At 62.5% G+C, this 13,869-nt stretch overlaps 1 protein-coding gene across 3 annotated transcripts in view; it reads left to right on the forward strand.

Moving 5' to 3' along the window:
- Positions 1-13,869, forward strand: part of Nfatc1 (nuclear factor of activated T cells 1) — a 101,705-nt gene that overhangs the window by 10,689 nt on the left and 77,147 nt on the right. For all 3 annotated transcript variants that reach the window (XM_048363132.1, XM_048363134.1, XM_048363133.1), the window contains exons 2-3: positions 832-1,933; positions 10,816-10,975. In XM_048363132.1, coding sequence (XP_048219089.1) covers positions 832-1,933; positions 10,816-10,975 — 1,262 coding nt within the window. The remainder of the gene's footprint in view (positions 1-831; positions 1,934-10,815; positions 10,976-13,869) is intronic.

A 13,869-nucleotide genomic window follows, 5' to 3' on the forward strand; every position in this document is an offset into this window, starting at 1 on the left:
CCCATGGAAACAAAGTGAGCACCTGCTCGCTTTTGGGAGACGGGAGCTCCTTGTATAGCTCGGGTTGTCCTTTCAATCACTGTCCTTTCAGCCCCCCCCCCCCCAGCTAGATTGAACCCCCTTCCTGTGTGAGGCTATCAAGACAGCTGTGAGTTTGGAACTTGGTTCCTATTGGCCAAAGAATGAGCACACAATATTAGATCGATCTTGCTTGCTCGCTATATTTTTTGTCACCGGGCTTGAACTCTGGGGACTGAGCGCCGTCTCAGAGCTCTTTCTTCATCTCAAGGCTAGGGCTCTACTACTTTGAGCCACAGCTCCACTTCTGATTTTCTGGTGGTTCATTGGAGTTAAGAGTCTCGCAGACTTTCCTGTTCAGGCTGGCTTTGAACTGTGATCCTCAGATCTCAGGCTCCTGAGTAGCTGGGATTACAGGTGGGAGCCGCCCATGCATGACTTGATATTTCTTAAAGAGACAAAAATGCACAGGAGCAGGTGGCCCAGGTGTTGGGTTGGGCTTGAAGTCAAGACTGTTGAGTGAAGAGTGGAAGGTAGTAGCCACAGGGTTACACCTCTCGAGAGGGGCATCCGGCGGGGGCTCCTGTGCCGGCGCGGAGGAGTCTGGGGGTGTCCAGGGTCTTGGGCTGAGGCGGGCGGAAGGCTATGGAGCAGCCTGGACCCAGGACGTTCTCCGAGGCCACTCCCTAGGGGCAGGAAGGGTGGCGGGGGGCCTTGGGGCGTGCCGGGCCTCGTGTTCCGTGAGCGCGTGGGTTTGTGCGGTTCGGCCCCCCCCCCCCCCGTCCTCACTCCGTCTTCTTTTTCCCCTTCCAGAACACTACAGCTACGCACCCCCCACCGTCGGCTCCACCCTGCCTCTTCCGGCGGCACACGCCTCCCTGCCGGCGCCCTGCCATGACCTCCAGACCTCCGCCCCCGGCGCCCCGGCCGTCCCTCCCGCCGGCCACCCTTCGGGGTACGGAGGCGCCGTGGACAGTGGGCCCTCCGGGTACTTTCTGTCTTCCGGCGGCAGCCGGCCCAACGGGGCTCCGGCCCTCGAGAGCCCCCGTATCGAGATCACCTCCTACCTGGGCCTGCACCACGGCGGCGGCCCCTTCTTCCACGACGTGGACGTGGAGGACGTGCTCCCCAGCTGCAGACGCTCTCCGTCCACCGCCACGCTGCCCCTGCCCGGCCTGGAGGCCTACCGAGACCCGTCCTGCCTGAGCCCCGCCAGCAGCCTCTCCTCCCGCAGCTGCAACTCGGAGGCCTCCTCCTACGAGTCCAACTACTCCTACCCCTACGCCTCGCCCCAGACCTCCCCCTGGCAGTCCCCCTGCGTGTCCCCGAAAACCACAGACCAGGAGGAAGCCTTTCCCCGCGGCCTGGGCGCCTGCCACCTGCTGGGCTCTCCCCGCCATTCGCCGTCCACCTCGCCCCGGGCCAGCGTCACCGAGGAGAGCTGGCTGGGGGCCCGCGGCTCCAGGCCCGCGTCCCCCTGCAACAAGCGCAAGTACTGCCTCAACGGCGGCCGGGCCCCCGGCTCGCCCCACCCCTCGCCCACGCCCTCGCCGCAGGGCTCCCCCCGCGTCAGCGTGACGGAGGACACCTGGCTCAGCAACACCACCCAGTACACCAGCTCGGCCATCGTGGCGGCCATCAACGCCCTCACCACCGACGGCAGCCTGGACCTGGCGGACGGCGTCCCCGTCAAGTCCCGCAAGACGGCCCTGGAGCACGCGCCTTCCGTGGCGCTCAAGGTGGAGCCGGCGGGCGACGACCTGGGCGCCACCCCGCCCGCCTCCGACTTCCCGCCCGAGGACTTCGCCTTCCAGCACCTGCGCAAGGGCAGCTTCTGCGAGCAGTACCTGTCGGTGCCCCAGGCCCCCTACCAGTGGGCCAAGCCCACGTCGCTGTCCGCCGCGTCCTACCTGAGGTAAGCGCGCGTGGGCAGGGCTGGGGACGTCCCGGGCGGGCCACCCCGCGGGGTGGGGGGCTCCGGGGGGGCGGGCACCTGCCGGACCTTGCAGACAGTGGTTTGTGGAGGCCCCGGGGGCCCTGGCCGCCCCCCGTCCGCTTCATCTCCTCAGAGTCTATGTGTCCGTGCCGTGTTCCCTCTCCGAAAGCGGTGGGCTGGGTCCAGGCTGCCCCAACACCAGCCCGAGATGCCGCGCTGAGCTTGAGCAGCAGCAGAGGCCCTGGTTCCTTCCGGAGGGCCAGGCTCCCGGGCTGCTGGGCCGCCATGGGTGCGCCCTGGGGACACAGGCCTGCCTGTCAGCGTGGCCACACGTGCGCACGGCTGTGTTCCTAGTAAACCCACGCGCAGAGACTGCCCCTCTCACACGCGCTTTGCTGGCTGCTCACCACTTCCTTTCTGCACCTTAATTGCTGTCACCGTGCAGGGTGCAGATGGGACTTTAACTCAACAGCCCCCCAGAGCAGCCTGCGTGCCCATTTCCCTTTCCTCCTGGGAGAGAGGCACATGCACGCTGGCAGTCAGGGAGCTCGGGCGTGCACGCTGGCAGTCAGGGAGCTCGGGTGTGCACGCTGGCAGTCAGGGAGCAAGGAGCTTGAGTGTGCACGCTGGCAGTCAGGGAGCTCGGGTGTGCACGCTGGCAGTCAGGGAGCCCTGGTGTGCACGCTGGCAGTCAGGGAGCCCTAGTGTGCACGCTGGCAGTCAGGGAGCCCTGGTGTGCACGCTGGCAGTCAGGGAGCCCTGGTGTGCACGCTGGCAGTCAGGGAGCTCAGGTGTGCACGCTGGCAGTCAGGGAGCTCGGGTGTGCACGCTGGCAGTCAGGGAGCCCTGGTGTGCACGCTGGCAGTCAGGGAGCTCGGGTGTGCACACTGGCAGTCAGGGAGCTCGGGTGTGCACGCTGGCAGTCAGGGAGCTCGGGTGTGCACGCTGGCAGTCAGGGAGCTCGGGTGTGCACGCTGGCAGTCAGGGAGCTCGGGTGTGCACGCTGGCAGTCAGGGAGCCCTGGTGTGCACGCTGGCAGTCAGGGAGCCTGAGTGTGCACGCTGGCAGTCAGGGAGCTTGAGTGTGCATGCTGGCAGTCAGGGAGCCCTGGTGTGCACACTGGCAGTCAGGGAGCTCGGGTGTGCACACTGGCAGTCAGGGAGCTTGAGTGTGCACGCTGGCAGTCAGGGAGCTCGGGTGTGCACACTGGCAGTCAGGGAGCTCGGGTGTGCACGCTGGCATTCAGGGAGACTGAGTGTGCACGCTGGCAGTCAGGGAGCTCGGGCGTGCACGCTGGCAGTCAGGGAGCCTGAGTGTGCACGCTGGCAGTCAGGGAGCTCGGGTGTGCACGCTGGCAGTCAGGGAGCTCGGGTGTGCACGCTGGCAGTCAGGGAGCTCGGGCGTGCACGCTGGCAGTCAGGGAGCTTGAGTGTGCACGCTGGCAGTCAGGGAGCTTGAGTGTGCACACTGGCAGTCAGGGAGCTCGAGTGTGCATGCTGGCAGTCAGGGAGCTCGGGTGTGCACGCTGGCAGTCAGGGAGCTCGGACGTGCACGCTGGCAGTCAGGGAGCTTGAGTGTGCACGCTGGCAGTCAGGGAGCTTGAGTGTGCACACTGGCAGTCAGGGAGCTTGAGTGTGCATGCTGGCAGTCAGGGCATGAGTGTGCACGCTGGCAGTCAGGGAGCTCGGGTGTGCACGCTGGCAGTCAGGGAGCTCGGGTGTGCACGCTGGCAGTCAGGGAGCTCGGGTGTGCACGCTGGCAGTCAGGGCATGAGTGTGCACACTGGCAGTCAGGGAGCTCGGGTGTGCACGCTGGCAGTCAGGGAGCAAGGAGCTCAGGTGTGCACACTGGCAGTCAGGGAGCAAGGAGCTTGAGTGTGCACGCTGGCAGTCAGGCGTGTGAGCGTGCACGCTGGCTGGGAGCTCGAATGTGTGTTCCTAGCCCCCTCTCAGGTTGTTGGTTTTGCTTCTTAACAGAATGCATGGCCGCTCTCATGCACGCGGGCGCATTTAACCAGCCCAGTGTTCTTGTTTTTAACGAATAGCCTTGGCAGCAGGGAGGCCTCTTGTGACCCTGGCACGCGGCGTCCCGCTCCAGGATCTTGATTTGAGACGTGAAAAGTTCTGTTGGGGCCAGCGGGGTCACGTCACATCGGGGCGGGCCCGCGTCCCCGGGCTGAGACCACCCTGACTCTCAGGGAACACCTCCACGTGCAACCATGGCAGCCCACGCCCGACTGCCCCCCGTTTTGCTTTGACTCTTCCGGCCCCGTCCTCTTCCGGCCAGCCCAAGGTGTGACCGGGGCAGGACGGGACTTCGGCGGCCCGCGCCCACCGATGCAGAAGCAGGGAGGCCGCCGTCAGGGAAGCCACCCCTTCTCCCAGGGCCGTCCCCTGCTGGGCCTTGCTGGCACCCTGGCTCGGGGTGAGGGCGGGGTGGGGGCTCCTGGGCCAGGACTAGCCCCAGTGGGAAAGCCTGGCCCTTCCCGACCCACACCTTGCATTCTCCCTCTGCCCCGAGTTTCTCAGTCCTGCGAGGTTGGCGCAGCTGGCAATTCAAGCATTATCTCTAAAGTCGCAGGACGGGCACCACGGTCTAAAAGTCCATAGGGGGACATTTTAAAAATGTAAGAAGGGTATGTGCCTGTGATGCTGTGGTTTTATTTAAAGCCAGGGATGTTTCACACTGACCCTCGTGGGCATGTGGCCTGGGTGGCGTGCTCTGTGACGTGTATTTCTTGTGACATTTAGGTGATTGCCAGTCCTCATGGATTTGACTGGATTCTTGAGACGAAGGGACCAAAGGTCTCCTCAAACCCATTTAGAGCAGCAGACAGGAAGGGTTTGGGGGAAGCGGTGAGGATTCCGCTAAGCCTGTGTGCCGGTGTGGGGGGGCCGCCCGGCGCAGGACCCAGGGTTTCTCCCGAGGCCCTGTGTCCAGCTTGCCAATGCCCTCGTCCTTCTGTCCGTTTGTATCCATGCCCCTTTTTACAAAGACCCTAGACCTACGGGGCCCGGACCACCCCAGTCACTTCATTGTGACCCGGTCCCCTCGCAATTGGCCCTTCCTCCAAACCCATCCTCTTCTGAGGTGCTGGGGGTAAGGGTGGGGGGACTTCCTGCCAAGCTGGGCCAAGAAAAATGGCCCGATGCTTTTAAATGTAGACTCTGTTCCCGCCCGCCACCCCCCTTGGGTTCTTCACTGGTGTCCTCGGGAACTCTGGTGTTTTGGGTGGCTCACGAGCCCCCGTCCGCCCACCCCGGCTGCCCGTGACGTCGCCCCGGAACGCACGCTTGCTGCGTGCTCTGGCAGTGGCCTCGTGGCCTGTGGTCCTGCGGACGTTATCTCTCGGTCACAGGGCCTCTGTGAGGGGCGGTGCCATCCATGCCCCAGGGAACACAAACAGAGGGAGCACATGATGCCCATCACCCCACCCGGCCATCCGGGGCTGAAGCTCAGCTGTTCCCCACTGCTGGGTTCCACCTCAAAATACGTTTCCTGGTCCCTGTGCTTTGTTTCCATGGACCCATTAACGGCTGCCCTGGAAACCGCAGCAGAGACGAAACATGAGGTTATTTCACCAGGAGGCGGAGTGACCAGGCTTCCCCAGGACACGCAGCACCAGGCAGCCAGCAGGGCGGCTAGGGTGCCCCCGGAAGGAAGGCCCGACTCCCATTCCCGTCCTGGATTTGGGCTGGAGAATTCCCGCAGCGGGCTCCCTGCCTCCTCCTGCGCTGTCCCCCCCACGCTGAAGGAGCCTCCTGGGGGGGCCCTGCGCTGTCCCCCACGCTGAAGGAGCCTCCTGGGGGGCCCCTGCGCTGTCCCCCCACGCTGAAGGAGCCTCCTGGGGGGGCGGGGGCCCTGTGCTGTCCCCCCACGCTGAAGGAGCCTCCTGTGGGGGCCCCTGCGCTGTCCCCCATGCTGAAGGAGCCTCCTGGGGGGGCCCTGCGCTGTCCCCCACGCTGAAGGAGCCTCCTGGGGGGCCCCTGCGCTGTCCCCCCACGCTGAAGGAGCCTCCTGGGGGGGCGGGGGCCCTGCGCTGTCCCCCACGCTGAAGGAGCCTCCTCCAGGCAGGTCCCCTGGCTTGCTGATGCTGTCCTGGCCTCCCTGTAAGTCAGCGTGAGCCGGCAGGCTGAGCAGGCCTCCGGAGCTGGGGCAGTTGCTGCCCCGGCGCCCCGACGCGGGAGTGCCGGGTATGTCTTGTATTTACTTACGTGGCGTTGTGACGTGGGGTTTCTGGTCTTTCTTTCTGTTTGTTTTGGTTCTGTTTTCAGTTTCTGTAATCCACAGTCAGTGTGGCCTCCAGCAGGCTCACTCTTGAATTTCACTGTAGATCAGCCGTGACCACTGAGGGGCTGGGGAAAGGCCGGTGCTCAGCGCGATCTGCTCCCTGGCGGGCGGAGGGTGGGGAGGGGGTCGCCCGGCTCATTTCCCACAGGAACGCGACCCGGAAATGCTTCTGTCTCCCTCTCTGCTGCCCCTTCCCCAGCCGGGCGTGGCGGGGGCCGGGGAGTGGGAGCCGGCTCCTCCTCAGGGTGGACGTGTCCTCGTCCCTGGTCAGAGGGGGAGCCCCGGAAGGAAGGCTCCTCAGCTCTCTGGACCCTGCCTGCTTCCGGAACTGCGGGCGCGTGGAGGGCCCCGGAAGGCGAATCCCGCTGCAGGTTCCAGGCGGCCCAGGGCCGGGGTCTTCCGCGTGGCAGGAGGCTCCGCGGCACGCTGAGCTGGCCCCCCCTTCCTCCTCCCACACGTCCACACAGCATCCTCCTGTCTACACCTGTGGGTGGGGCCCTCCGCAGAATAACCCTCTCAGGGTGCAGCCCTTCGGGCAGCTCCCCGCAGTGCCAGTCCTCCAGACGAGGGGCCCTCGGGTCAGACCCCAGACGGGAGTCCCCTGAGCAGGCGCTGCCGCCCCCCTCTTCCCGCTCGGAGACCCCAGCGTATCCAGGGGCTCTGCCTAGGCACGGGCATTGGCACCCTACATCTTCACTCTAAATGCTTCCTCACGTCTCTTCACGATGGGAAGTAGCCTATGCCGACACCCTGGTCTCACCTCATCTCGTCAGGTGTTGGGAGTCCCGGGACCTGGTTTGCTCAGTGGTCCTTGGAGCCGGGCCTCGGGGGGGAGAAGGGGGATCAGTGGCTGCAGTTGGCTGATGTCAGCTACCTGCACACTTGGCTCCCTTCTGTTTCTTCCTTTGGGGTTGCCAGGCACGTCGCTCCCCCATCTGGGTTTTGACGATGGCCCTTGAGCTGTCACAGGGCTCCCCGATGCCCTGTTACCCACTCTTCCTTCGGACGGGTGCAGGTCTGGGGCTTGGCCAAGTGGTGTACGCACGTCTGTCGGGGCTGTGGCATCCAGCGTGGTCCTTGACGAGGCCCGTGTTTCGTGGCTGCGTTCCCTGGGAAGTGATGGTTCACACACCGCAGATGGAGCCCTGTGCGGGGCGCGGGCCTGGGCTCCGCGCCATCCGCGTCAGGAGACGCTGCTCCGACCGCAGGCGGCACGCAGGGAGCCGGAGCCCCGTGGCTTCGGGTGTGGAAGCCGGTGTGTAGGTGAAGTCCAGACTCGTGTGCTAGGCCGGCAGCATCTTCACACGCCCCGGGCAGTCAGGAGGAGCCCATTCTCGTGGGAAATGACACCGTGACCCCGCTGGTGGCTTCCCTCCACCCGCACCACGCCCACACACCTCGACCCTGTGGCAGGTGGCACTTCCCGCTTCCACGGGAAGCGGTCCGTCTCCCTCGGCACCTGGCGTGAGGCCCCGCAGCACAGAGGCCGTGGGCACTGCGGCCCCGGGCCCCCCAAGGCCCCCGGACCCATGGAACGGAGGAAGAGCTTTGTGAAACTTTCCAGGCAAAAGCACAGGAAAGACGCGATCTGCCCGAAGCCAGCCAGGGACGGTTGGGTTAAGCGGAGGGGCGTCGGGGCTGAGCTAGGGGCAGGAGAGGGCTCCGCTTGGTCCTGCTGCGGCCCCCCAGGGAGGAAAGGCGTTCAGGGTGTCCAAAGTCATCGCGGCTTCAGCCGGCAGCATCGCCCAACGCTGCCTTCCTCTCGAGGTGCACACGTGTTTAATTTGTATTGTCTCAGGACGTTGCTCCATCACGTGACGTATATGAGGCCCTCTGCCCCCCACCCACCCCCCAGCTACAGCTCTTCGTTGGGGACCTTCCTAGAGAGCACTAACCACGGCACTAACCACGGGGGTTGTGTCCGGGCAGGATCAGGACGGACGTTGGGTCTCGGCCCTCTGGTAATGGCCGGGCTCTTCCATAGCACTCAAGAAAGAATCCAAGTGGTACTCAGAGGCTCAGAGGGTTGGTGCTTCCAGCGCTGGTACTGCTGGCAGATAAGTAGTTTTACTTACTGTTGTCCACGTACTTCCTTTGCGTTCGTGTGGCTTGTGTTTAAACCTTGGGTGAAGATGCAGACAGTGGGCAGGAAGCCATTTCCGGGGGAATCCTTTAGCGTTTGGGCAAAGATGAAAATGTAGCAGGCTCATGTTGTGACCAGTCACCATCCCCAGGAAACAGGAGCTCATTCCTCAGGGCCCAAATGCTCACAATTGACCCGGGAGCCTTTGCAAAGGAGGGGTCACTGATGCAAGCCCTGATTCAATTGCATGGGTTCTGTCTTTTTTTTTTTTTGCTTTGTTTTATTTTATGCTGGTCCTAGGGCTTGAACTCTGAGGCTGGCCGCTGTCCTTGAGCTTTGGTGCTCAAGGCTAGTGCTCTACCCTTTAAGACACAGCTCAACTTCTGGGTTTTTGTGATTAGTTGGAGATCAGAGTCTCACAGACTTTGTTGCCTGGGCCAGCTTCAAATTGCGACGATCCTCAGACCTCAGCCTCCTGAGTCGCTAGGATGGCAGGCGTGAGCCTCCAGTGCCTGGCCTATGTGGGTTTCTTATCACTGGCATTTATCATAGCAGCAGATTGGGAGCAACACAGCAGAGCAGTAACTCTTTGTTTGGTAACATGCGAGGCTTTGATTAAACCATTTGTGAGCAGTATGTTAAAACGTTCAAACATGGGACCTTTCTTTTAAAAAAAAGATGAGAGGATACTAAATTACGTTCTTTGTTTTGTGAAGATATGCCCCTGTTTATGTGCGACACTTCCTTAGCCATACCTGGCTGTAATAACGTCTCTGGACAGTGGCACATGAGAGGAGATTTTTAACTTCAAATGGCTCCGTGGTGCAACTCACCTCGCCAGCTCTTCTCTGGGTTGCATTGAATATGGCTTCTCAAAAGATGGAGTTGGGCCGGACGCGGTGGCCCATGCCCACACTCCTAGCTACTCAGGAGGCTGGAGAGCCGAGGATCGCAGTTCGGGGCCAGTCCAGGTAGGAGATTCTAGGAGACTCTTACCTCCAATAAACTACCAAAAAAGCCAAAAGTGGAGGTGTGGCTCAAGTGGTAGAGCACTAGCCTCGAGCGAGAGAAGGTCAGGGACAGTGCCTGAGTTTGAACCCCAGACCTGCACAAACATTAAGATAAATGAATAAGTGGGTGGATGGTAGATGGACGGGTGGATGGACAGACAGACTTGAGTTGAAGGCGTGCTTGAAGCACTAGCTCCCATCAGCTAGCCGGGCGGGTTTGTCAGCACAGGCCTCCAGGGCTCTGCCGTGGGCAGCAGAATCACTGTGGCCACCCATTTGCCTCAGACCGGAGGGAGCGTGGGCCGAGGGCTCCCGGTGCCCCTCAGCCTGGCCCTCCCTCACAGCCAGTAGCAGCCGGCATGTCTGCCCTGCTGGCAGATTAGATTGGTGGGGCAGATTTCAGCTGGAACCCTCACCCTCATTGTCCGTGACAACACTTACTCTGTAGACTGTTCGTACTTCGGATTTGTGAGTGCCGTGCTGCACGTTGTAAAGTGGCTGGGGAGGGAATTGTTCACACAGAACTATGCTTGTGTAATAGTCAGGTGCAGAGCCGAGACACTGCGGCCCTAGGCAACCCAGCAGCCTTCCCCAGGCTGAGATGCCCCCCGCCCCTCCGCCGCCTCCTCCCGCCGTCCTCCAGCAGCCTGTCTCTGTCTGTCTGTCTCTCTGTGAATATCTCCGTCTCCATCGCGCGTGTCTCTGCGTGTCTCTGCCTCTCACTGCCTTTCATTTTTAGAATTTCCTCAGAGTTAGGCGGAACCCAGATCCTTGGATTATGAATTGAGTATTTGTTTCCTTTTCCGTTTATAGCCAGAGAGGGTTGCACGGTGTAGACCCACAGACCCGATCTATGTGAGGTGGCCGCAGGGGCCCCCAGCGCCCCGGGCTGTGGTGCCGGCGGGGTCTGGCCTCTCCGCCGTGCCCGTGTTCCCCAGCTCCCTCCGGCCCGGCGGTGGGGAGTCTGCCCAGCGCCGGGGCTCCCTCCCTCCCTGCCCTTCCTCCACTCCTCTGCTCTCCTCTGCCGCCCGGGTGTGCGAGGCCGATGGCCGCAGGCAGGAAGCGGCCCTCAGGCCCGGCTGTGAGGCTGTGGCCTGTGGTGGGGCGCTCAGGCGGGGGGGGGGGGGCCCGGGGAGCCTGCCACGGGGCCGCTCTGCAGACGAGGCTGCCCCAGGCGCCGCCGCCGCCGCGGGCCCTCTCGCGTGCCGGGTGGGCAGGGGGCCCCCAGGTGTGATGGCGAGGTCTCCACGGAGGTGACTCCGCGCGCGCCCACTCCGGGACCCGGTGACGGCTCAGTCTCCCTTCCCCCTCCCTCCCCACGTCTGCTGGTCACCCGGCCCGCGGCAGGCCCGAGGCGGGGCCCCCCCTTGTGTGGAGCTGTCCCCTCTGGGGTGGGGAAGGTCTGCGGGGCGGGGAGGGTGGACTGCCGGCCCCGCCCCGGGCTCCAGGGTGCTCACCGCTCCTCCCTTCCCTTGCAGCCCGTCTCTGCCCGCCCTGGACTGGCAGCTGCCGCCGCACTCGGGCCCCTATGAGCTGCGGATCGAGGTGCAGCCCAAGTCCCACCACAGGGCTCACTACGAGACGGAGGGCAGCCGGGGGGCTGTGAAGGCGTCGGCAGGAGGACACCCCATCGTGCAGGTACGGACGGGGTCTGCTGTGCCCACCGGCTCTGCTCAGGCCTTGCTGACGCCCAGTCAAGCACCAGAGTTTGCTTCTGATTAAAAACAAAGGCAAGGCGGGTGTGGTGGCTCAGTGCTCTGATCCCAGCTACTCCAGAGGTGGATAGTAGGTGGGTTCAGGTTTCAGGGGAAATGTTAGCAGGAGCCCCCCCCCCCCCCACTAACCAGGCTGGGTGTGGTCACCCTGCCCACAACCCTAGCTAAGCAGGAGACCTGGGAGCACCGATCCTGCCCCGGGCAGGAAGTGGGAGCTATCTTTAGCTCTCTGGGAGATAACGAAAGGAAAGGCAGGCCAGGGGGTGTTTTTAAGTGTGGACCCCCTAGGTGGCAAGCATGAGGACCTGAGTGAAAAACAAGAAGACCACAAAGAGGACCTCTCAGTTAGTTAGCCAGATAGCACGTATATGTAAAGTACAGGTACGGAGTCTGCTGATTGTTTGTTCAAGACAGAGGTTTCTCGACTAAAGACGGGGTTCCATCCACGAAACCCATTGTCAACTGGAGCTACCAAAGGCAGAGTGCACTGCACAAAACTCAAGAGCACAGTTCCCCCCAGGGTGGCCGGGCCACGGGAACGCAGAGGGACCCACGTGGGGGCTTCGTCAGTGGGTGCCACGGGGGGGTGGGCTTGCCCGGCGGGCCACGCAGTCCCCACGCCTGTAATCGCCCGATCCTTTGCCCAGAGCGGCGACCTCGCACCCGCACCGCACACCGGGCTCCCGGTGTGGTGGTTCTGAGTGTGCCCGCCCTCCTTGGAGCCTCTGCCCGGGCAGCGCGGGCCGCCTCTCCCTGTCACGCGGCAGTTCAGTGCAGTGCCTGCCCTGTGGTGTCAGCCGCCGGTGGCATGGCAGCGGTCCCTGGGGGCTCTCCAGGTGTGGCCCAGCTCTGATGAAGTCACCCTGTCCCCTTAGCATTTCAAGAGAGGCGCACCGTACCTACCTCCCGTCAGGTACTGCCCAGTGGGGGGCCGCCCCATCCCTTCTCCCCCCGGATGAGGACGCGAGAGCCATCGCTGTCCCTGCACCGTGCCCTTCACCTCTTGCGCTTCCAGCCTGCCGGCCGCAGAGAGGTCCGCTGGCTTGCTGGTCGGGGCCCCGCCACGCCGTGCTGTCGAGAGCCTTCCCCACCCCCCAAAGCACCCCAACATCACAAAACCGGTGCCCAGCCCCGTTATTTAGAGACCGATGCGAGCCAGCGGGGCACCCTGTGTTTTTATTTTATTCCACTTAGGTAAATAAAAAGCTTGAAAGGGCAGGAGGCCACAGAGACAAATGGCCGTGTGCCAACGCAACAATCAGCCGCACGGAGTCCGCTGGGCGAGGTGCGGAAGGGAGCACTTTAGCAGCACCGCGGATGATATTCGGGTGATATTTGTGGTCTGTGTACTTGATGCCAATTAATACCTACTTTGTTAGCTGCTTGATGTGGGAAAATGCAGGAGACACATCAGCACACAGCAGCCCGCTTGACATTTTAAGTTTCTACCTTCCAGGTGGAAAGGCTGGGTAATGCCTGCCTTTAAATAACTACAGGTACTTACGCCCTCCCCTTTCCCGCTATGGGCTTCGCTGGATGAAAGCACATTATTGCTGAGTGGAAAAGATATTAAATAGCAGAGAAAATAAGTCCGCTGACGGGGGAGGCATCAGAACCAGCAGTGGGGAAGTGATGGCCACGCGCCCAATCACAGCAGAGGGGGCTGGCAAGGGCCCTGCCTGGGGAGCCCAGGGTGTCGGTGCTGGGCTGCAAGGTGGGGTCCTCGGGCTGGGAGCTGTTGCCTGGAGGATACAGGGGGTGCTGCGTGTGGAAGGCCTTCACGTTTTAACAAGCTCACGTCCACTGCCCACGCACACTGAGTGTGCGGGGCAGGTGCCGCTCAGCCGCACTCCTGTGCCCAAAGAGCACAGCTCGAGAGCCGCTGTCCCGGGGTCCGGGGCATGGGGGTGGGGGGCGTCCGGGGCATGGGGGGCATCCACGTGCCAGTGCAGACAACACCTGAGGAAAACCAGACATGGTAGAGGGGTTATGAAACTTGGAAGGGTCACTTAAAATGTCTTAAAAATTATTTCAAGGCATGGGTACCTCATGCGTGAAATCCCAGCTATGGGGGGGGGGTCTGAGGCCAACTCCAGGGGAAACTGAGAAAACAGACTAAAACAAAAATAATTCAAGTCGTTCATGACCAAGCACTAGAGCACTTGCCAGCGAGCAGGCCCCGGTACCACCAAGTTAAAATAGAATGGTGAACATTGGCGGAGGGCAGCACAGTGGCCAAGCTAGTGGCATTTCAGCAGAACAGGCCCCTGTCCCCCACCCACCCCCCCTTTAAAGGAAAAAGAAAGCGCTCTCCTGAGAGAAAACCCCAGCGTCTGCCGCACTCCGCACGCGAGGTGAGAGGCGAGGGGCCTCCTAGCGTTGGTGCGGCGAACGTGTGTCGGTGCCGGCTGAGCTTAGAAGCTGAGAAGTAGGGGTTGGGGGTTTGTTTTCTTTTTTGGATGGTGGACCACAACACTGGGTAAAAATAGAATTACACATAATTATAAGACATGCAAAAATAGAAAGTTCCGGGTTGCCGAGAAGGCGCTGAAACCACAAAGTTCCACCCTGTGCTCCCAGTTATTTCCGCACAGCCCCTCCCCTCCCACCCCCACCCTCTGCTCGCCGTTGGGGGCGGTTGTGCCACCCTGCCCTCACCCTTCTTTTCGTCGTTGCGGGTGAACGTTCACTGGGGCCGAGAGAGCGAGCGAGCGAGGCCACAGCCCCTGTGTCAGGCCGTTCAGATCCCCTCGTTGGAGCTTCTGCACAGTAAACACCCCGGTGTCTTTGCCACAGCCAGCATCCCGTTTTCCTGTG

The sequence above is a fragment of the Perognathus longimembris genome, chromosome 15, assembly GCF_023159225.1.
Source record: "Perognathus longimembris pacificus isolate PPM17 chromosome 15, ASM2315922v1, whole genome shotgun sequence".
Lineage (NCBI taxonomy): Eukaryota > Metazoa > Chordata > Mammalia > Rodentia > Heteromyidae > Perognathus > Perognathus longimembris.